Raw genomic sequence first — 24,733 nt, forward strand, 5'->3', positions numbered from 1 at the left:
TCCGTGCGTCTGGTCATCAGGAAGGTCCAGTTTGCTCCAGAGAAGTCCGGACCCCAACCCATAGCAGAGACCACCAGAAGCTTCTTGATGTCTGACCGGTCGTTACATCTGGAGGCCTCTCTAGACAAGGAGGTACCATACCAACCTAAAGCTGTCATCCATTACTTATAATATCCTCCAGCAAAGTCAAAGATTAGCTCAGGGTTCAAATCACATATATATGTTATACATATACATATGTACATACAAAGGGCACGCTCTATGTATATACTGTACAGCGTGCCTTGGAATTCACGCATGTACCAACAGGTCTTCACCAGAGATTCACCACAGAACATCTGGTACCACTGCAATGAAATCCATAGCCAGGCTGTATGGCATGAGGCCTAAACCATAGCCCCACATCCCAGCTCTACTAGTGTTTTCACCTATGTCATTTTTAATGATTTAGAGAGGAACTGTAACCCAGGATAGAACTTCATTCCAATCAGTAGCTGATGCCCCATTTCCAATGGAAAATCTTCACCTTTTTCTCAAATAGATGATCAGGGGAGGTCTGTATGGCTTATACTGTAGTAAAACCCCTCCCGCAGTGTGATGTCATGACCGTTTCCTGTCTGTGAACCTCATTGCATTGTGGGAAATAACGGCTTTCCAACTGCCAAGCAACCAGTATCTCCCTCTGTGTATAGAACTTTCAGTAATGAACAGTCTGTACAGATCACCTAAAGAGAGTCACCACCATTTCAGAATGTAAATCGGGGAGATGAAAGATTTCACAATGGGCAAACACTGGCTAAATCTATATAAAAGAAGATTGTAAAAATAAGCCGTTTTTAGTATAGTTCCTTTTTAAATGGTGAGTTTTATTGGAGTGTCGGATGTTCAGTGGTGAATACCTTTTTACTAAGCGGCATCTTGCACAGCCCTAAGTGAATTGGTTGGTACAGGGTGGTGATTACAAATACAAGATAGTCACACATAGTTATGTTAGTGATGTAGTTATAAGGATAGCAGCACTGCAGATTCATGTGTGGCGAATTGTGGATTTCACCAGGCAGCACAGTGGCATAGTTGCAGTGCTGAAATCCCAGCCAGTGCACTATCTGTATAGTGTTATATGTGTTTCTTCTGGGCACTCCTGTTTCCTCACACATCCCCTAACATACAGATGAGGTAATTGGCTTCCCCTAAATTGGCCCTAGACCGTTTCTTAAACTGTATTATGAATACCCTGTGTCCACAGTTCATTTCTGAATATGCTAAGACAATAATATGTACATAGCTTTTGATTTATCTATGTATTTGTTTCATTTATGTAGATCTCCGTTGCCCTTTTATATGAATGGATATACATTGTTGTTGCTATATTGCCTGTATGACTGAATCCTGTATTTTGCTATTACCTTGTATATGAAGAATTCTTTCAACAAACCTTTATTTTTGGCTTAAAAAAAAATTGGCCCTAGACTACGATACGTAGACTACACAATACATACATAGACTTATTTATTATTGATTTATAAAGCGCCAACATATTCTGTGGCGCTGTACAAAGTAAGAAACAAACATGGTGTACACAATAATTCGTGACAATACAAAAACAATACAAAATACAGAATTGGTAATGACTGTGATAAAGGTAACATGAATAAAATGTATAAATAATTTCAAGACTCAAAAGGGGGAGAGTCCTGCCCTTGCGAGCTTACAATCTAAAGGGAATGGGGGGGGGGGGGGGGGGGGGGTACAAGAGATGAGGTAGTATAAAACAAATGTATAGAGGCAGTGTGTTTTAGGATACCTAGTAGGAGTGCATTTTGGTCTTAGGACAAAGGGAAGTGGCCCAGGGTAGCGAATATGCTTGTAACAAATGAGTTTTTAGAGGGCGTTTAAAGGTAACAAAGGTTGGCAAGTGACAGATGTCTTGGTGGAGGGCATTCCAGAGGAGTGGTGAAGCGCGTGTGAAGTCTTGTGAATGTGAGGAGGTAATTCTAGAGCAGGACAACAGAAGATCATGTGCAGATCTGAGATTGCGATTGGGTTGGTATCTGGAAATTAGTGAGATGTACTGGGGAGAGAGATTGTGCAGAGCTTTGTAGATTAGGAGTTTGAACTGGATCCTCTGTCAAGCTCCTCACTGGCTGCTAACTGACCAGAGAGGGTCAGCAGAGGAAGATTGAGAAGAAAGATGAATGAGACGAGCAGCTGAGTTCAGTACCGACTGGAGCGGGGCCAGTCTGTTAGAAGGTAGTCCACAAAGTAGTATGTTGCAGCAGTCCAGACAAGATTATTACAAGAGCATGGATTGTTAGTTGTCTTGAGTGAGAAAAGGTCGGATGCGAGATGTTTTATGACACATGCCTGTGGTAGGGATTAGACTGTGAGCCCCTCTGAGGGACAGTTAGTGCCAAGACAATATATTTTGTACAGTGCTGTGGAAGATGTGTGCTGTATATAAATACTGCAGGCTCCCTATGGTGTAAAGCACACAGCAGCCCAGATTCCTCTCACGTGATGCACAGGTATGTATGATTAAACCCAGGGGTGATCTGTTGTCTGCTGTATACTGTAGGGAGCCCAGTATTTAGCTGCTATCTGCCAGTAACTGCCTATGATGGGAATGTGTTCTTTATGCGTGAAGGTTTCTGTGGCAATGTGACATTGATCCTCATCGTATCACTTTCCTCTCCCCTCAGCTTTATTACCATGGAGAGCCGATCAGTGTAAACGTCCATGTGACCAACAACTCCAGCAAAACCGTCAAGAGGGTAAAGGTGTCCGGTAAGCCAACCATGCAAGAGTGGCACTACCACTGTAGCAAGCGGGTTTTTCATTTCTGAAAGATGTGGATGATGCAGGCTCAATTGTCACAGTATAGTATCCCAAGTGCAGAAGGTTTTTCAAACTAACCTAATTGTGTGAGCTTTTGGGGTGCAGCAGGCATTCACTTACCTGCTGCTCTATAGCCCCCCCCCCCCCCCCCCCCCCCCCCCCAAATATGGTAACCTCCATTTTCTGTGTCCCGTGCCACAGGTTGACATTCCTTTGGTGATATCCTTTGTTCCTGCCTGCTGCAATGTATGCTGGGGACTCGCAGTGCATGCTGGGAGGTGCAGTTCCCATTGATGTGGTTACATCTCCCAGCATGCATTGCATCTGGCAGCGAAATAGTACAGCTCTGCGGGAACCTGCAGCATAGAGACATAGAAAATGGAGCTCTGTATATAAACTGGGCTATTGAGCATCCCCCCCACCATAGGTAAGTAAATGCATTCTGTAACCCACCAAAGCTCACACACTTCATGAACCTCCCTTAGGCCTGGGACCCACTTGCAATCGCCAGTAGCTCAACTTTTTTGCTAGCATTTTTTTCTAAAGGTATTTGAACAGTGATTTCTAGTGTGTTTTTTTTTTTAATTTTTTTTTTTCCTTGTCTTTAATTGGGTCTCAGGCCTTAAAGTGAAGCAGAGACTAAGCACCCTCATGTATTTTATCATATATATCAGTGGGAACATTAGAGAAAACACCTACCCTGCTCTCTGTTTCATCCTTCACTGCTCAGCCTGCTTCTAATCAGCACTGATAAATTCCCCGACTGAGCATTCACTCTGGCTTTGCTCAGGAATCATAGCTGAGTCATTCTACCAAAGCCAGAAGGGGGCAGGTTTGGGCTTGAAAGGACGTCAGAAAAGATAGACTCAGCTATAATGATTCCTGAGCAAAGTCAGACTGAATGCTCCGTCAGGGATTTTATTAGGGCTGATAACAAGCAGGCTGAGCAGTGAAGGATGAAACAGAGAGCAGGGAGGGTAGGTGTTTTTTTTTTTTTTTTTTTTTCTTTCCTATGTTCCCACTGATATATATGGCGAAATACATGAGGGTGCTTCCTCTCTGGTTCACTTTAAGGGGAAGTTCGTTATTTGAGAAGTTTTTTTTTTTTTTTTTAATTTTGGGCACAGTCCACTTTAACCACTTGCCGACCGCCCACAGCCCATGGGCGGCGGCAAAGTGGACGCCTAAAGGACCGCAATACGCCTTCAGGCGGCGCGTCCTTTAGGCATGCCGGGGGAGCGATCGCGTCATTGATGACGCGCGCTTCCCCCGGCAACTGGCTCCGCCCACCCGCCGTAACATCCCACCGGCCGTACGGAAGCGCCGGCGGGATGTTAACCCCGCGATCGCCGCATACAAAGTGTATAATACACTTTGTAATGTATACAAAGTGTATTATACAGGCTGCCTCCTGCCCTGGTGGTCCCAGTGTCCGAGGGACCACCAGGGCAGGCTGCAGCCACCCTAGTCTGCACCCAAACACACTGATCTGCCCCCCCCCCCCCGCCCACTGATCGCCCACAGCACCCCTCAGACCCCCCCTGCCCACCCCCCAGACCCCTGTTTGCACCCAATCACCCCCCTAATAACCCATCAATCACTCCCTGTCACTATCTGTCAACGCTATTTTTTTTTTATATCCCCCCCCTGCCCCCTGCCCCCTCCTGATCACCCCCCCACCCCTCAGATTCTCCCCAGACCCCCCCCCCCCCAGACCCCCCCCCTGTGTACTGTATGCATCTATCTTCCCTGATAACCCGTCAATCACCCATCAATCACCCATCAATCACCCCCTGTCACTGCCACCCAACAATCAGCCCCTAACCTGCCCCTTGCGGGCAATCTGATCACCCACCCACACCAATAGATCGCCCGCAGATCCGACATCAGATCACCTCCCAAATCCATTGTTTACATCTATTCTCTCCTCTAAACACCCACTAATTACCCATCAATCACCCATCAATCACCCCCTATCACCACCTGTCACTGTTACCTATCAGATCAGACCCTAAGCTGCCCCTTGCGGGCACCCAATCACCCGCCCACACGCTCAGATTGCCCTCAGACCCCCCCCCCCCCCCTTATCAATTCACCAGTGCATTAATTACATCTGTCCTTCCATGTAATAACCCACTGATCACCTGTCAATCACCTGCCAATCACCTATCACCCATCAATCACCCCCTGTCACTGCCACCCAACAATCAGCCCCTAACCTGCCCCTTGCGGGCAAACTGATCACCCACCCACACCAATAGATCGCCCGCAGATCCGACATCAGATCACCTCCCAAATCCATTGTTTACATCTATTCTCTCCTCTAAACACCCACTAATTACCCATCAATCACCCATCAATCACCCCCTATCACCACCTGTCACTTTTACCTATCAGATCAGACCCTAATCTGCCCCTTGCGGGCATCCAATCACCCGCCAACACGCTCAGATTGCCCTCTGACCCCCCCCTTATCAATTCGCCAGTGCATTAATTACATCTGTTCTTCCCTGTAATAACCCACTGATCACCTGTCAATCACCTGCCAATCACCTATCACCCATCAATCACCCCCTGTCACTGCCACCCAACAATCAGCCCCTAACCTGCCCCTTGCGGGCAAACTGATCACCCACCCACACCAATAGATCGCCCGCAGATCCGACATCAGATCACCACCCAAGCGCAGTGTTTCCATCTATTCTCTCCTCTAAACACTCACTAATTACCCATCAATCACCCATCAATCACCCCCTATCACCACCTGTCACTGTTACCCATCAGATCAGACCCTAATCTGCCCCTTGCGGGCACCCAATCACCCGCCTACACGCTCAGATTGCCCTCAGACCCCCCCTTATCAATTCGCCAGGGCATTATTTACATCTGTCCTTCCCTGTAATAACCCACTGATCACCTGTCAATCACCTGTCAATCACCCATCAATCACCCCCTGTCACTGCCACCCATCAATCACCCCCTGTCACTGCCACCCATCAATCAGCCCCTAACCTGCCCCTTGCGGGCAAACTGAACACCCACCCACACCAATAGATCGCCCGCAGATCCGACGTCCGATCACCTCCCAAGTGCAGTGTTCACATCTGTTCTCTACCCTAAACACCCACTAATTACCCATCAATCACCCCCTGTCACTGCTACCTATCAGATTAGACCCCTATCTGCCCCTAGGGCACTCAATCACCCGCCCACACCCTCAGAATTCCCTCAGACCCCAGCCCTGATCACCTCGCCAGTGCATTGCTTGCATCTATTCCCCCCTCTAATCACACCTTGAGACACCCATCAATCACCTCCTGTCACCCCCTAGCACACCTACCCATCAGATCAGGCCCTAATTTGCCCCGTGTGGGCTCCTGATCACTCGGCCAAACCCTCAGATCCCCCTCAGACCCCCTTCCGATCACCTCCCCAGTGCATTGATTGCATCTATTTTCCCCTCTAACCACCCATCAATCACCTCCTGTCACCCCCCTAGCACTCCTATCCATCAGATCAGGCCCAATACAACCTGTCATCTAAAAGGCCACCCTGCTTATGACCGGTTCCACAAAATTCGCCCCCTCATAGACCACCTGTCATCAAAATTTGCAGATGCTTATACCCCTGAACAGTCATTTTGAGACATTTGGTTTCCAGACTACTCACGGTTTTGGGCCCGTAAAATGCCAGGGCGGTATAGGAACCCCACAAGTGACCCCATTTTAGAAAAAAAGACACCCCAAGGTATTCTGTTAGGTGTATGACGAGTTCATAGATTTTATTTTTTGTCAAAAGTTAGCGGAAATTGATTTTTTATTGGTTTTTTTTCACAAAGTTTCATTTTCCGCTAACTTGTGACAAAAAATAAAATCTTCTATGAACTCGCCATACACCTAACGGAATACCTTGGGGTGTCTTCTTTCTAAAATGGGGTCACTTGTGGGGTTCCTATACTGCCCTGGCATTTTAGGGGCCCTAAACCGCGAGGAGTAGTCTAGAAAACAAATGCCTCAAAATGACCCGTGAATAGGACGTTGGGCCCCTTAGCGCACCTAGGCTGCAAAAAAGTGTCACACATGTGGTACCGCCGTACTCAGGAAAAGTAGTATAATGTGTTTTGGGGTGTATTTTTACACATACCCATGCTGGGTGGGAGAAATTTCTATGTAAATGGTCAATTGTGTGTAAAACAAATCAAACAATTGTCATTTACAGAGATATTTCTCCCACTTAGCATGGGTATGTGTAAAAATACACCCCAAAACACATTATACTACTTCTCCTGAGTACGGCGGTACCACATGTGTGGCACTTTTTTACACCCTAAGTACGCTAAGGGGCCCAAAGTCCAATGAGTACCTTTAGGATTTCACAGGTCATTTTGCGACATTTGGTTTCAAGACTACTCATCACGGTTTAGGGCCCCTAAAATGCCAGGGCAGTATAGTAACCCCACAAATGACCCCATTCTAGAAAGAAGACACCCAAAGGTATTCCGTTAGGAGTATGGTGAGTTCATAGAAGATTTTATTTTTTGTCAAAAGTTAGCGGAAAATTGATTTTTATTGTTTTTTTCACAAAGTGTCATTTTCCACTAACTTGTGACAAAAAATAAAATCTTCTATGAACTCACCATACTCCTAACGGAATACCTTGGGGTGTCTTCTTTCTAAAATGGGGTCATTTGTGGGGTTCCTATACTGAACTGGCATTTTAGGGGCCCTAAACCGTGAGGAGTAGTCTGGAAATCAAATTTCGCAAAATGACCTGTGAAATCCTAAAGGTACTCATTGGACTTTGGGCCCTTTAGCGCAGTTAGGGTGCAAAAAAGTGCCACACATGTGGTATTGCCATACTCGGGAGAAGTAGTACAATGTGTTTTGGGGTGTATTTTTACACATACCCATGCTGGGTGGGAGAAATACCTCTGTAAATGACAATCTTTTGATTTTTTTACACACAATTGTCCATTTACAGAGTTATTTCTCCCACCCAGCATGGGTATGTGTAAAAATACACCCCAAAACACATTGTACTACTTCTCCCGAGTACGGCGATACCACATGTGTGGCACTTTTTTGCACCCTAACTGCGCTAAAGGGCCCAAAGTCCAATGAGTACCTTTAGGATTTCACAAGTCATTTTGCGGAATTTGATTTCCAGACTACTCCTCACGGTTTAGGGCCCCTAAAATGCCAGGGCAGTATAGGAACCCCACAAATGACCCCATTTTAGAAAGAAGACACCTCAAGGTATTCCGTTAGGAGTATGGTGAGTTCATAGAAGATTTTATTTTTTGTCACAAGTTAGTGGAAAATGACACTTTGTGAAAAAAACAATAAAAATCAATTTTCCGCTAACTTTTGACAAAAAATAAAAACTTCTATGAACTCACCATACTCCTAACGGAATACCTTGGGGTGTCTTCTTTCTAAAATGGGGTCATTTGTGGGGTTCCTATACTGCCCTGGCATTTTAGGGGCCCTAAACCGTGAGGAGTAGTCTGGAAATCAAATTCCGCAAAATGACTTGTGAAATCCTAAAGGTACTCATTGGACTTTGGGCCCTTTAGCGCAGTTAGGGTGCAAAAAAGTGCCACACATGTGGTATCGCCGTACTCGGGAGAAGTAGTACAATGTGTTTTGGGGTGTATTTTTACACATACCCATGCTGGGTGGGAGAAATAACTCTGTAAATGGACAATTGTGTGTAAAAAAAAAAATGAAAAAATTGTCATTTACAGAGAGATTTCTCCCACCCAGCATGGGTATGTGTAAAAATACACCCCAAAACACATTCTACTACTTCTCTTGAGTACGGCAATACCACATGTGTGGCACTTTTTTGCAGTCTAACTGCGCTAAGGGGCCCAAAGTCCAATGAGCACCTTTAGGCTTTACAGGGGTGCTTACAAATTAGCACCCCCCAAAATGCGAGGACAGTAAACACACCCCACAAATGACCCCATTTTGGAAAGTAGACACTTCAAGGTATTCAGAGAGGGGCATGGTGAGTCCGTGGCAGATTTCATTTTTTTTTGTCGCAAGTTAGAAGAAATGGATTCTTTTTTTTTTTTTTCTTTTTTTTGTCACAAAGTGTCATTTTCCGCTTACTTGTGACAAAAAATAATATCTTCTATGAACTCACTATGCCTCTCAGTGAATACTTTGGGATGTCTTCTTTCCAAAATGGGGTCATTTGGGGGGTATTTATACTATCCTGGAATTCTAGCCCCTCATGAAACATGACAGGGGGTCAGAAAAGTCAGAGATGCTTGAAAATGGGAAAATTCACTTTTTGCACCATAGTTTGTAAACGCTATAACTTTTACCCAAACCAATAAATATACACTGAATGGGTTTTTTTTTATCAAAAACATGTTTGTCCACATTTTTCGCGCTGCATGTATACAGAAATTTTACTTTATTTGAAAATTGTCAGCACAGAAAGTTAAAAAAATCATTTTTTTGCCAAAATTCATGTCTTTTTTGATGAATATAATAAAAAGTAAAAATCGCAGGAGCAATCAAATAGCACCAAAAGAAAGCTTTATTAGTGACAAGAAAAGGAGCCAAAATTCATTTAGGTGGTAGGTTGTATGAGCGAGCAATAAACCGTGAAAGCTGCAGTGGTCTGAGTGGAAAAAAAGTGCCTGGTCCTTAAGGGTTAGAAAGACTGTAGTCCTCAAGTGGTTAAAGGGATACTGTAGGGGGGTCGGGGGAAAATGAGTTGAAGTTACCCGGGGCTTCTAATGGTCCCCCGCAGACATCCTGTGCCCGCGCAGCCACTCACCGATGCTCCGGCCCCGCCTCCCGTTCACTTCTGGAATTTCTGACTTTAAAGTCAGAAAACCACTGCGCCTGCATTGCCGTGTCCTCGCTCCCGCTAATGTCACCAGGAGTGTATTGCACAAGTCCGGTATGGTCTTTGGTCTGCGCAGTATGCTCCTGGTGCCATCAGCGGGAGCGAGGACACGGCAATGCAGGCGCAGTGGTTTTCTGACTTTAAAGTCAGAAATTCCAGAAGTGACCCGGAGGCGGGGCCGGAGCATCGGTGAGTGGCTGCGCGGGCACAGAATGTCTGCGGGGGACCATTAGAAGCCCCGGGTAACTTCAACTCATTTTCCCCCGACCCCCCTACAGTATCCCTTTAAGGCAGGGAACACTCTTGAAATATTGCGGGCGGTTTTCTTATTTCCGTTGTGCTGGGTTCACGTTTTCCACGCCAGATTTCTTGTTTTATACGATCCGATGTTGGAATGGGGATAAAATATAGCAGAATTACAAATGCATGTGATATGCAAAGCTTTTAAAACTGTGCATTTTGCACAAAAAAAGCATAGAAAATAATCCAGAACTGCGAGCAGCCCATCGACTTGAATAACATTGCTGCGGTGTGTGTTGCCTGATATGCAGCAATGCAAGTACAATTACTTGAAGTGTGTCTTGCCTAAAAATGTTTTGCTTTAAAAATGTATCAAAAGTGGATTTGGTGGGGCGCTTGTATGGTTTAGGTGAGTCAGTGTGAAAGTCCCTAGGAAAATTCCGCCAATGTGATTGGCTGCACAGCGGCCCTCTCAAACTGCTGGGTTTTGAATGGGTTGTAGTGATAACATTACGCCCTCACTATTCAGCCAATTGGAATCTACAACGTGAACTGTGTACTTTCATGCTGGCTCGCCTCATGCATACCGGCTCCCTTTGTTTTGGTTGTCTCTTCATGTAACCTGTTTTTGCCTTGCAGTCCGGCAATACGCAGATATCTGTCTGTTCAGTACAGCGCAGTACAAGTGTCCCGTGGCTCAGACTGAACATGAGTGAGTATGACCTCTGCAGTGTGTGTACTTCCTGCTTTCATAGAAGCAGACATGGGGTTAATATCCTATGTTTACAGATTAGCTGCTCTGCCAAGGCATCCAGCTGACACATTTGTGACTAATCACCAGTTTGATTGCTCAGCTGAGGGGGAGCTAGACAGGCTAAACTGTCTAAATACATACAGGGTGCATTTCCCTGTTTTTCTTCTGTCCTGTGCAAGAGTCCAGGTACACTGTAGCAGTAGATGTATGCACATATGTTGGTGCTTTATAAATACAATAAATAAATATGCACATGACTAGTTGCAAAACTACTAAATGCGTAACCTTTTAGCAAACATTTTTTTTTCTCCCCTTTCCTTCCTTCCTTCCTTCCTCCAGCTTTAGTAAAAGAATCCTCCATGTCTTGTAACAGCTCTTTCCCTCTCCTTCCATCACCCCTGCCCACCCCTCTGTCATCCCTGTCCTCTCCGGGGCTGTTTTCCCATGGCTGCATTGTGCTGCTTCTGCAGAGAGGTGATCAGTGATATGCCAATAAGCCTGAGTGGTCCAGTTTTAAGCTGCATCACAAAACTAGAAACAGATTACATGCAGCAGGCGGCTGTTTTTTCTTTGTTGTTTTCTTTCCCAGCTGCATATGTTGCATGGCATTGGAGTTAATAAGCATCTGATTGACCATCGCTGCTGCTGGGGCAGGCTAAACGTGATGTAAGGAAATGCTGGTGTACCATAAAGAAGATGCTTGAATCCAGCATTCTGATTGGCCGGTGTGCATCTTCTGTACTCTGGCTTGCTCTGGTTTTGGTGACTCTGCCCCCTTTTTTTTTTTTTTTTTTTTTTTTTTAGGGATTCTTAGTAACTCACAATTTTACATAACTAATCCTATATAATAAATCCCCTGTGTTCCTGCGTCCTCCTCTGGCCTGCGCGCTGACATGCGGCGGTCACAGGGAGGGGAGAGGGGTTATGAGGGAGGCCTAGAGCCTGTTATTGTAATAGGCTTAGGTCTACTAGTCCTATATAATAAAATACAAGTGTCCCTGTGTCAGCGCTGACAGCTGTTGGGACAGGACGCAGGGCAGGCAGGCTGACTGGCGGTGGTGGCGTGAAGAGACCTAGAGCCAGTTTTTAAACGGGCTTAGGTCAACTAGTTTTACATAAAGTTCAAGACAGGAGAAGGTAATCCTGTCCTATAGAAATGCAGCTTTGCTTCCTCCAGCTGTGTGGAGTATTTTCTATATTCCCTCACTTTTCATGCACCTGTGTGAACTTCCTGTTTTACATGGCACCAGCGTTTTCTGTGGTGCTGTACGTCTGTAATAATACAGCAGTCTATCTGCTTTATATGAAGTGTTTTTTTCTCTACAAAAGAAGACAGTACTGACAATGCTTCGCAAATTGATGCAGGGCTCCACTGGACACTTTAAAGGACGCCTGTAACTTATTATAATTTATAATAAAAAGTTACCTAAGTTACCTCAGTAGGGTGAAGCCTCTGGATCCTCCAGAAACCTCCCCGGTCTTTCTCCATCTCTTAGTTCCTCTGCTGGCGCCCGCTAAACTATCTTTGACTTCGAAGATTCCCCATGGCCCCGCCCCCCTGAGTGTACATCCGCACTGCATGGTGCGAGGTACAGCTCACGCATTTTTATTTTCACTGTGCATGAGCGGTTCAGTGCTACTGTGTAGGTGCAAACTCAATAACCCCTGTGCAGTGCAACCGTATGCTGAGTCCTGCGTGGTCACAAAGTTGGACCTTGTTATCTTTTCAGTTGCAGATCTACTTCAATTGTTTGTTTTTTATTTTTATTTTTTTTTTAGCCAGCAGCAAGTAGATGATTTTGCACACAAGCTATATTAAAAATAAAAATTTCCAAAAGTATTGTGATGTTCAGTGGTATGCATACATGTGCAACTGTCACTGACTTATTAATGACTTATGCTTATGCTCTTTTCTTTCCTCCCTGTCAGGTGTATTTCTTTCTGTTCTCTTCCTTGCTGCATCTTCTGTACTTCTAAGTTTGACACAAACACACCCATATATACATACGCACACACCTCTCTCTGCTCTCCCCGTCCCTATCTTCTAACCTATGTCTCCTTATGTCTGCAGTGACCAGGTGGCCTCCAGCTCGACCTTCTGTAAAGTTTACACTCTGACCCCTCTCCTGTCCAGTAACCGGGAGAAGCGAGGTCTGGCCCTGGACGGGAAGCTGAAGCATGAGGATACCAATCTGGCCTCCAGCACCATGTATGTGTCCCGTCATGTATGTGTATCATGAGGGCTTGGTGATGTAGCTCTGGTGTGACTCCGGTGTCTCCTCTTGTCTTGCAGTGTGAAGGAAGGATCCAGTAAGGAGGTTCTGGGTATTCTTGTTTCCTACAGAGTGAAAGTGAAGCTGGTGGTGTCACGTGGAGGGTGAGTAAAGCCCTTGGGTGATCCAATGGTGGTGATGTAATAGTTGGGAAGCATACTCTGCTCAAGTTACTCAGCTTTTTCCAGGAGATCAGCAATAGGGATTATCAATGGGATGCACATTTTTCCAAAATTATGCAAATATATGCAGTTTGGAAACGGACCAATCAGTTTAAGCCCAGGTTTAAATTGATTGGTCCATTTTCAAGCTGCATATGTTTGCATATAAATTTGCATCAACTTGGAAAAATTTGCATATCTGATCATCCCTAATCCTGCAGAGTTCAACCATAAATGTTTATGGAGCCATGCATAAATACATTTTCTTTCTACTCACCGGATACCTAAGACTTCGGCCCAGTGCACACCGAGCGGGCCGCATCCGCCTGTAAATCTGCTTGGCTAATGTATTTCAATGGGCTGGTGCGCACCAGAGCGGGTCGGTTTTAGCTGAAACACAAACTCCCGGGCTGCAGCATTTTTTGGATTTCGGAGGTGTTTCTGCTTCCAATGTACAGTATAGAAAAAACGCAAAACGCTTGATAAAACGCCAGATCAGAGCAGTTTTCCAGGCGTTTTGTTACAGTAGCTGTTCAGTAACAGCTTTACTGTAACCATATCGGTAATTTGCTACACAAAAAAGCGATCAGCCGCGGCAACAGGCTCAGTCGGGGCCAGTCTGGGTCTTCTGCGCATGTGCGACACTCATGTGCATGCACAGTAGACCTGGACTGACGCAACTGATCCGGTTACCAGGGCTGATCGCGGCTGAATGACAGACAGCGAGGGACTTGCGTGTTTATGGGGCGGGTGGAAGCCCTGGGTAAGTATCAAATCTTTACTTTCTGAACTCTCTGGTTTTCTTTAAAGTACCCCTGATTAGAAAATCTGTTAAATGAAGCCCATGGCGTGCTAGGTTACCTTTTTCAGAATTTCCACAAAATCCTGCATTGGCGCATGACTGAGAACTGCGCAGGTGAAAGCTCCAAACCACACGAGCGCAGCTGAAGCAATCGTTCATCTACTGCGAAGCTTACACCGACACACTTCTTCCACTACCAAAATCACGCCTGCGCGCTTCAGAATAACTCTGAGCTGCTTGGGAGTTACGAGGACAGGGAACGGGGTAGACCCTGAGGACAACGAGAAAAGCCATCACACTTGGTGGGCTAGATTACCTTTTCAGAAGGGTCATGGCACTTCTCGTTAACCATTGGGTCCATCACCGGTACCAAACTCTCTCCCTCCCCTTTTGTACCCTCACACTATATAGGCTTTGAGGACCTAATTAGACCAGTTCTGCCAGAACACTCTCCGAATGGATGGCAGTGGACCAATGGCCATGCAGAGCAGACCTTTGCTCTCCTATGATCACATGTGCCTTTCTGGGCCTGACCATTGCATTTCTGTAACACACTAAACTAACCCGCGTGTGTTCTGAGTCTTATTTTTTTTTTTTGAGCAGTGCCAGTGTTCCTACTCATCCCACAGAAAGGTACATTCTGTTCCCTGGCACTGCCACAGACCTCTGGGGTGGTGCACTGAGTCTGATGTTACTCTGGCATTGTATAAAGCTAGCCTAAATACCTTGTGTGATTATGCCACAAATGTTTGCTTGGCATTTGGAATAAATGTGGGCGTTACTGATTCGTTTTGTGCTGACAGGATGTAAAGCTCACTGACTTCCTGTGCCTTTCTTCCTCCTCTCCAGGGATGTCGCTGTGGAGTTACCTTTTGTCCTAATGCACCCCAAACCCCCCGAGCCAGCACAAAGGCTTTTATCAGGTGAGTGGCCGCTGTAGGGATGGGATACCCTGAGGCTCCTTCCATACTGCATGCACTGAACCAACAATCAAAGCACATGCGGTTTATGTTGCTCGTAAGGGCACCATGACTGACATAGTGATCACCTTGCCTTGTACAGACCCTGTTTTACACCCAGTGCTTGCTGCATTTTTCCTGTTTGCGATTTGGGTTGAATGAATGGGAGTGTTTAAATCACAGCAAATGCTGTGCTTTGTGTTTTGCGATCTCCCATTATCACCACATCACCGGTTATGTTTTGTTGTTGCCTGTAATCGCTGCAAAATGTGCTTGTAAACTAGCGAAGATTGCATAAAGGGCCTTTATTCAACCTCAAATATGCAGCCTTCCACCATTGGAAATGCAAATGGAGGGATGACCAAACACCCTAAAAAGACAAGAACACAATGTGAGCCCCAATGGTGCAGTATCTAATGGGAAAATTAGTGAGTACCCCACATTTCTTCTATTTACTGAGGAAGGATGCAAAAAGGGCAACGCACCACTGAAGGCAGGTGGAGAAACAAAGGTCCTATCTGTGGCAGAGCCACTAGTTGCCAATGTACTCACCTCCACAAGGAGGGAGGGGAGCACAAAGGGATAAAGAGGAGCCCAGAAGTATGGGAAATCGCAAAGCACTTTGTATAGCAATTGTTCTCTAGCGCTTTTATGAATAAATACATTGTTTTTTATTAATTTCTGGGTTAGATTTCACTTTCTGACACCAGGAAGTGAAAAAAAGAAATCGCTCAGCAAAAGCGCGTAGAAAAGCAATTAGCTTTTTACTCCTGTTCTTATCTGGAAAGCATTTCATCACACCAGAGCCATGCACAGCACTCTGTAGCAATGTGTCTGGCTGTTCTCTGGGCAGAATGTCAGAACCCCCCTTCCTCAGACATTTCTGCCATTGTGTTTTCTGTGGAAATCCTCCGTAGCGGCTTGCCGTTACACAGTATTGCCAATGATTTCACTAGACGCCAGTGACTCAAACCTATTGCACATACGTCTTGCACTTGTCTCCAACACAGAATGCCCTGCCCGCTCGCAATTCTGCAAGGCGGGAGGGAGGTTGGAATTTAAGCAATGTGGTCTGCAGAATGCAGCCAGGGCCACTTAGTTTGCCCAGCCCTGTTTTAGATCCTTAAAGAGAACCCGAGGTGTGTTTTAAAGAATGTTATCTACATACAGAGGCTGGATCTGCCTATACAACCCAGCCTCTGTTGCTATCCCAAACCCCACTAAGGTCCCCCTGCACTCTGCAATCCCTCATAAATCACAGCCGTGCTGTGTTTACATCTTTAGTGTCAGTCTCAGCTGCTCCCCCGCCTCCTGCATAGCTCTGGTCCCTGCCCCCGTCCCTTCCCTCCAATCAGCAGGGAGGGAAGGGATGCAGGCGGGGACTGAAGTTCTGCAGGAGGTGGGGAGAGCAGCAGACTGACACTATAGAGATAAACACAGCCAGCTCTGGCAAGCTGTTTGTCAGCAGCGTGGCTGTGATTTATGAGGGATTGCATAGTGCAGGGGGACCTTAGGGGGGTTTGGGATAGCAACAGAGGCTGGGCTGTATAGACAGATCCAGCCTCTGTATGCAGATAATAATCTTCAAACCCACCTCGGGTTCTCTTTAAAGTAGGAGGGGGGGGGGGGGGGAAATCATGCCAAAGAGATCTGCAGAGCATCTGCACATTTCTCACCTTCACAGCATCCAGCGCAGCAGTTTTCACTTCTGTCCTCCAGGTGGCACTGTATCCCATAGTGAGATTGCCATCTGTTATGTGGCAAATGGCGGTCTCACCGGAGGGATCGAGAGCCTCTGAGGACCGGAAGAAAAATGGCTGCTGACAAATGCATGATGTGCTGCAGGCTCTAAATGTACCTTGTGGCGCCTGGTTAACGTTCATGACGACAGTTTGTTCGTTCGCCAGGTACTGCCAGTAGTTGTAGCATCATGTTACATGATTGATTATGCCAGTGGAACATGAAGTATTATAAAAAAAAAAAAAAAAACAACCTATGCATAACTTGAATCTCTTTGCTTTCCAGAGTTTCCTCAGACAGACGTGCCTGTTGACACAAATCTCATAGAATTTGAAACCAAGTAAGTGCGCTGTGTATTTAGTTTTGTGGGGTGTTGCATGCAGGTTGGAGTTATCTTCCTCTCATTTACCATCTTATGTGGAATGGCTGGATTGCCTCTTCAGGCCCTGTGCTGCTTCATGCTAAATGGAATTGAGCATCAGTGGGTGCAGTGAGGTGAGCTGTGACATTGGCAGTCAGCGGGGGGGCCGGACTGTGACATTGGCAGTCAGCGGGGGGCCGGGCTGTGACATTGGCAGTCAGCGGGGGGCCGGGCTGTGACAAAAGTAAAACCTCCTCCAGCAAGGAGTACATTGGCCATATTGGTGACGCCTGCTAGTTGGTTGGTTGAGGTACATTCCCCCCCAGTCAGTGTGATCCTATCAGCGATGTTGCCTGGTCTGCTTAGATGGCTCAGCTGGTTTACCAATGGTGTTGGTGATTGGATTTGGAATACTGTGGAATACCACCCTTCTGCGGCGAACAAACAGTCAGTCCACGTCCTCCTTGCGTTTCACAGCATGTTTTATGTTTGGAGGAGGAAGCGTTGCGTGAAGCACAAGCGAACTATTTCAGTGCCGAACAAGCGGACAGGTCAGAGGTCTGGAGTTCGGATGTTCCTAATTCATTATGCAGAATTCTAATGCCAACACTATGAAAGTTCTCTGTTCTAGGAGGGTTTGTAATTTCAGGCCAGTCATTCAGAATAATTTCTGCTCCCCAGTTTGATTTAAAGGGAAGCTGAAGCGAGAGGAATAGGAGGCTTCCATATTTATTTCCTTTTAAACCATAGTCTTGCTGATTTATTCTGTCATCCGTAATGTCTGAATCAAGCATGCAGATCAGAGGTTTCTGACCAATCTATAGATTGTAAGCCTTTGGGCAGGGTCCTCCTCCTTTTGTGTCCTACCTGATCATGCACCTCCATTACTGTACATCCATCCTATGCATCTGAATGAACCCAACTTGCCTAATCTCCATGCTCCATCCAGTGACTGAGCATTATCTTGTACTCGTACTGTGCTGTGTGATGTGGTTTTCTTGTATTCCTGTATTGTCATATTGCTGTTTGTCACCCCTAAATATTGTATGTAGCCTAAACTAATGTCCAGCGCTGCGGAATATGTTGGCGCTTTATAAATACAACAAATAAATAAAGGTATTAGAGACAGAAGGTCAGCAGGACAGCCAGACAACGGGTACTGTTTAAAACTTAAAAATGTCAGCCTCCATTTTCCCACTTACATAAGGTTTCCTTTAACATACAATAAAACCTCTCCTAGCTCTGTACTACCCCTATACAGTGCTGCCCATAATTAGTCATACCCCTGGCAAATGTAGACTTGGCCCCTGGCAAATTTTATTCAACCAACAAGTAATTTTTTTTTTTTTAACAGTAAATGACATGGGTGTCTCCAAAAAGATAAGACGATGTACAAGAGGCATTATTGTGGAAGAAAAACATTTCTCAGCTTATATTTACATTTGAACAAAGCGTCCAGTCTAAAATTATTCATACCCTTCTCAATAATCAATAGAAAAGCTTCTCAAACAATATAACCTATAATGTGCGCTCCTCAATTACCTTGACAATAAAATGTGTGACTACTGTCTATCTGGATCGCTCCTGTATTTAAGTGTGTGTCACTTTAAATAGAAATATGTGAGGTTAAACAGGGAGCTCTACAGTACAGTTCACCAGTAAAAGTTCCTTTTAACTTCAACATACTGTATAAAAGTCCCAAAAAAGTCCACATGCAACTGTTTCCAGGCTCTTAACCACCCTGGCGTTCTGATTAAATCGCCAGGACGGCTGCGGGAGGGTTTTTTTTAAATAAAAAAAAAAACTATTCCATGCAGCCAACTGAAAGTTGGCTGCATGAAAGCCCACTAGAGGGCGCTCCGGAGGCGTTCTTCCGATCGCCTCCGGCGGCCAGAAGTAACACGGAAGGCCGCAATGAGCGGCCTTCCGTGTTTCGCTTACCTCGTCGCCATGGCGACGAGCGGAGTGACGTCATGGACGTCAGCCGACGTCCTGACGTCAGCCGCCTCCGATCCAGCCCTTAGCGCTGGCCGGAACTGTTTGTTCCGGCTACGCGGGGCTCGGGCGGCTGGGGGGGACCCTCTTTCGCCGCTGCACGCGGCGGATCGCCGCGCTGCAGCGGCGATCAGGCAGCACACGCGGCTGGCAAAGTGCCGGCTGCGTGTGCTGCTTTTTATTTCATTAAGATCGGCCCAGCAGGGCCTGAGCGGCAGCCTCCGGCGGTGTTGGACGAGCTGAGCTCGTCCAGACCGCTCAGCAGGTTAAAGGCTACATAGAGTGCAGAAAATCTTCCTGTGACATACAATAACCAGTATACGCTCACCGGATGTTAGAGAACTCTAGATGGGATTTAATTATGTTACTGGGGCACAGAGGCTGGTTGTGCACACTAAGACCAGCCTCTGTTGCCCCATGGTGTGCCTCCATGTCCCCCCTGCGCGCCGCTATACCCCCCCCCCCCCCACGCGTCGCCAGCACAATGTTTACCTCTGCGCTGTCAGTCAGCGCCGCTCCCCCGCCTCCTCCGCATCGGCGCTACCCGCCCGCGGGAGGGAAGGGACACGGGCGGGTAGCGCCGATGCAGGGGCGCGGTGCTGACAGACAGCGCTTAGGTAAACCATTGTGCTGGCGACGCGCTGCTTTTCGCCAGCACTGCAGGGGGGGTATAGCAGCGCGCAGGGGGGACATGGAGGCACACCATGGGGCAACAGAGGCTGGTCTTTGTGTGCACAACCAGCCTCTGTGCCCCAGTAACATAATTAAATCCCACCTCGGGTTCTCTTTAAGCTGCCTTTTCAGGATCAGCTAATAGCGTTTCTGGCCCAGCCAGTGGTCAAGATCTCCTAGGTGCGTTCTGCCTCCTCTTGTGTCCTCAAACCATGGGAGCATAAAACAGAAAAGCACTAAAATAGTGTGATACTGTTTGATAATAATGTGGCTATGTTGCTCATCAAAGCACCAGTGCTCCCAGATGTTACAAAAACACCACGTGCTCCTTCACCGTATACTCAATGAAGCCTCTCACCAAATGTCATGGCTTGACCCAGCACAGGCCAGCAATCACGCTTCACAGAATGTCAATGTCCTCCAACATCAGTGTCCCTAAGACTCAAACAGGGACCAGCATAGTGTAAAACCGTTTTTTTTTTTATTTAATTAAAACGATTAAAAGAAATGCACTCGCAAAAGTCCGATATAAATGCGCATATAGTTTCCTTGAGCTCATTTGGCGTCCCTCGCTCCCTAGGCTCCGCCCAACTAGTTTCGTCCTATGACTCATCAGGGGCTTGAGTTAGTTAGTTAGTTTGAGTCTTAGGGACACTGATGTTGGAGGACATTGACATTCTGTGAAGCGTGATTGCTGGCCTGTGCTGGGTCAGCCATGACATTTGGTGAGAGGCTTCATTGAGTATACGGTGAAGGAGCACGTGGTGTTTTTGTAACATCTGGGAGCACTGGTGCTTTGATGAGCAACATAGCCACATTATTATCAAACAGTATCACACTATTTTAGTGTTTTTCTGTTTTATGCTCCCATGGTTTGAGGGCACAAGAGGAGGCAGAACGCACCTAGATCTTGATCACTGGCTGGGCCAGAAACGCTATTATCTGATCCTGAAAAGGCAGCTTAACATCTGGTGAGCATATACTGGTTATTGTATGTCACAGGAAGATTTTCTGCATTCTATGTAGCCTTTAAGAGCCTGGAAACCGTTGCATATGGACTTTTTTGGGAATTTTATGTTTAAAGGGAATGTCCAAGCAAAATAAAAAAAATGAATTTCACTTACCTGGGGCTTCTACCAGCCCCATGCAGCCATCCTGTGCCCTCGTAGTCACTCACTGCTGCTTCAGTCCCCCGCTGGCAGCAGGCCGCATTGCGTACATTTTTACACATTCCCGCTAGTGCAGGAACATTAACCCATACATTTTTACGCATTACTGGTTCAATGCGTAAAAATGTACACATTGAACTAGTAACGCGTAAAAATGTATGTTAAAGTGAGTGTTTACCATTTAAAAATAAAAAAGTCAGATACTCTCCTAAGGAGAGGGAAGGCTCGGTCCGAATGAGCCTTCCCTCTCCTCTCCCGGTGCCCAGTCCTGCGCAGGATCCCCCGTGGCAGTATTCGACCAGTTCGGTCAAATACTGCCACTTCCGCATGCCGAAGGGAGCTTTCGGGAGCACTCGGGCTCCCGAAGACGGGCCGCTCCATACTACGCATGCGCGAGCGCCCTCTGACGCACTCGCGCGTGTGTAGTATGGAGCGGCCCGTCTTCGGAAGCCCGAGTGCTCCCGAAGACCTCCGAAGTCCCTGCGGTGGCGGACGCGAACGGGGGAGCCAGCGCAGCCCCGAGGGCACCGGGAGTGGAGAGGGAAGGCTTATAAGGACCGAGCCTTCCCTCTCCTTAGGTGAGTATCTGCCTTTTTTTTATTTTTAATGTGGTACCCATTGGCTTTAATGTTCCTGCACTAGCGGGAATGCGTAAAAATGTATGCAATGCGTCCCGCCGACCTCCGAGGTCGCCATGCTGCCAGCGGGGGACTGGAGCAGCAGTGAGTGACTACGAGGGCACAGGATGGCTGCATGGGGCTGGTAGAAGCCCCAGGTAAGTGAAATTCATTTTTTTTTATTTTGCTTGAACCTTCCCTTTTAAATGTTATGGTTTTAAGTACAAAGGAACTTTTACAGGTGAACTACTGTAGAGCGCCCTGTTTAACATCACATATTTCTAATAGAAAAGCTTATTGGCTATTACAGTAGTCAAACGTTTCCTAGAATTGCAGACCAGCTTTTTGCATGTCTCCACAGGTATTTTTGCCCATTCATCTTAACCACTTAATGACCGCCTGACGCCGATAGGTGGCGGCAGGTCGTAAGTGGAATTACATGGAAACGGCCGCTCGTACGAGCGGCCTTTCCATGTCTGTTCATGGAGGGTGTCTCCGTGAACAGCCCACGAGCCTCCGATCGCGGCTTGCAGACTAATTGTAAACATGCGGGGAAGAAATCACCGCTGTTTACATCATACGGCACTGCTGCGCAGCAGCGCCGTAAAGGAGATCGGCGATCCACGGCCTCTGATCGGGGATCGCCGGCATCTGATAACATCTGATAGGCTGAAGCCTATCAGAGGCAGCGCAGGACGGATCACAGTCCTGTGCCGCCCATCAGAAGGAGGGGAGGGCGGGCGATCAGACCCCCCCCCCCACAGCAGGTCATCCCCCTAGGGGGGAAAAAGGGGGGGGGGGGAGTCTGGTTGCCCTGCCTCACTGCTGATCTGTGCTGTGGGCTGGAGAGCCCACGCAGCACAGATCAGCAAACAGCCCGGTCCTTAGGTGGTTGAGCAATGAGCTCAATCTTTCAGGTTGGAAAGATTTACCATCACCCTGATCTTTAGTGCCCTCCACAGATTTTCAATTGGATTTAAGTCAGGACTCTGGCTGGGCCACTCCAAAATGTTAATGTTGTTGTCTGCTAACCATTTCTTCACCCAACGCCAAGTTTCTCTGCGGACTGCCTGATGTTGGTGTAGGAGCTTTAAATTGCTTTCAAAAATAAACTCTAAAAACCTCTCAACGTATGAATTTACGTTTTTTTAATATTTTTTAACGCGTTTTGTAGATTTTCTTAAGCGAGATTAAGAAATTATTAATAGCAAAATATATTCTGTTCTCTCTTCAGTTATCCTCAGGATGACGATATTGTCTTCGAAGATTTCGCTCGTCTGCGACTGAAGGGGCTGAAAGATGACAAGGAAGATGATGAGGCCTACTGCTAGCCTTGCTCGTGGAGGCTCTGCCCCTTGCCACTGGAGACTTCACCCCTTTTATTTGCCACAAGTGGATCTTGTTCCCATTTGAGTGCAGAACGCACACAACTGTATACACATGCATACAATGTGTAACCAATGGGCAGTCAGTGTATATGTGTGTGTACTTAGTGACGCGTAACGCAGTGGGTGGGGCCAGTACAGCATGCACACACAGACCCTGCACAGGCACTGCAGCAGATCTTGCAGTATATGTCGGAGTACCCTGTATTGTGACATCATACGTGTACACCTACATATACTTGACTGTGTCTATATGTGTATTGGAAACCCGTCAGCATAATGATATACCTACACTCAGTATAGGGGTTGTATTTATGACAGGACCTTTGGGGACATTCACACACTGTGTACACTCGGGGGCTCGACATTTGTGTATATAAGGCGATCAAACTTATCGTGGTTGCAAAATACGTATTCACCAGATCAAACGTGGCTACCCCACGTGTACCGTCACCCCGTGTGCTGGAGTGACCTGCGTGCATTCAAGCTGCACTCCGGTTTTGTGCATTGACCATTTTTACTTTTACGCACTTATATTTTTTGTTTTTTCTTATCTCCATTTATTTTTTTTCCTTTTGTCGCTAAGCTCCCCAGGTGGACCGGTACACAACGTACACCACATACTGCACTGCCACACTGTGCTTTCCCCTGCCCCTTTCTTTTTTCTTTTCTTTTTTTTTGTAGGGCACATTAACAGCTGTGAATAAACTGGGTCTGCAGGTATGGAACAGCAGATCCTGCAGGGGAGGGAATCGCACAGCAGTTCCTCGGGGGAGGGATCTCTCAGCAGATCCTCGGGGTGAAAGGATCTCAAGGCCAGTTAATGAGACACATTTTTGTGATTTTACTGGAGTTTTAATTTTTTTTTTTTTTTTTACACACGTGGCTGAGCGATAAAAGGAAAAAATGGATGTGACGCTTCAGTTACTGCTGATGGAGGGGCACTGGGGTTGCCATGGTCTCAGGGAGTCTTTGAACTGCCAACATCTCTTGTTCTGCCTACCAACAGGACAAGCTTAGACCTGTCACTGGCTCCTCTGGGGAAGGGGCACACTTTGCTGATATGTGAAATTTCCCAGGTGGGCCATTATGGTGTCCTCCCCTTGCACAAACAGGTGACAGGCGTACTCCCCTCTCTGTCCCCTCTTTTTTTTTTTTTTTTTTTTTTTTTTTTTTTTTTTGCCTTTATTCGTAATATATTTTGTCTTTTTGGATGTAAAAATGATCTTTCTGTGTTGTTCAAAAAGCTCCAAGTTTTAAGAAAAACGCTTTATTTTTTATCAATTTTTTTTTTTTTTTTTTGCTACAGATATTATAATGTGAGGGTTAACAATAAAATCCTGGTGTATGACTGTGGTCTTTCTTTGTTTCTTATACACACTGTTCTAAACCATATCATGCGGTAATGGTCACGGTATATACAGTTCATACACAAATCTGCTTAAAGTGGATCCGAGAGTAACTTTTACTCATTGCATAATTGTGTTCCTTTCATATAGTTTATAGGGCATTCCTTAACCTGCTGGGCGTTTCAATTCCCGCGGAGGGGTTTTTTGCCCAACTTTTGTTTTTCTTCTTATCATGTAGCTAGCTACATGATTTTCCCCTTCCTCCTCTCTCTCTTCTCCCACCCTTCTGAGTGCCGCCGGCGATCACGCCCATAAGGAGATCCTGTTCTGAACGGTATTTCCTTTAGGGCTTCCCCCGTCGCCATGGCGACGACCGGAGTGACGTCATCGACGTCGTGACGTCACTGGGACTCCTGATCCACCCCAAAGCGCAGCCTGGGTCTGCGGGGGGGGGGCAGCGGAGCGGCGGCGATCGGGGCAAACACGCAGCTAGAAAAGTGCTAGCTGCGTGTTTGAAAAAAAAATTATCAATCGGTCCAGCGGGGCCTGAGCGG

At 46.5% G+C, this 24,733-nt stretch overlaps 1 protein-coding gene across 1 annotated transcript; it reads left to right on the top strand.

Moving 5' to 3' along the window:
• On the top strand, nt 1-24,178 carry ARRB2 (arrestin beta 2). The gene is made up of 8 exons (XM_068272147.1): nt 1-132; nt 2,700-2,784; nt 10,582-10,654; nt 12,768-12,905; nt 12,990-13,073; nt 14,782-14,855; nt 16,917-16,971; nt 22,680-24,178. The coding sequence occupies exons 1-8, from the start codon at nt 88-90 to the stop codon at nt 22,774-22,776; spliced, it is 651 nt and encodes a 216-aa protein (XP_068128248.1). The 5' UTR covers nt 1-87; the 3' UTR covers nt 22,777-24,178.
• Nucleotides 24,179-24,733: the final 555 nt, after the last annotated feature.

Source organism: Hyperolius riggenbachi, chromosome 3 (assembly GCF_040937935.1).
Source record: "Hyperolius riggenbachi isolate aHypRig1 chromosome 3, aHypRig1.pri, whole genome shotgun sequence".
NCBI lineage: Eukaryota > Metazoa > Chordata > Amphibia > Anura > Hyperoliidae > Hyperolius > Hyperolius riggenbachi.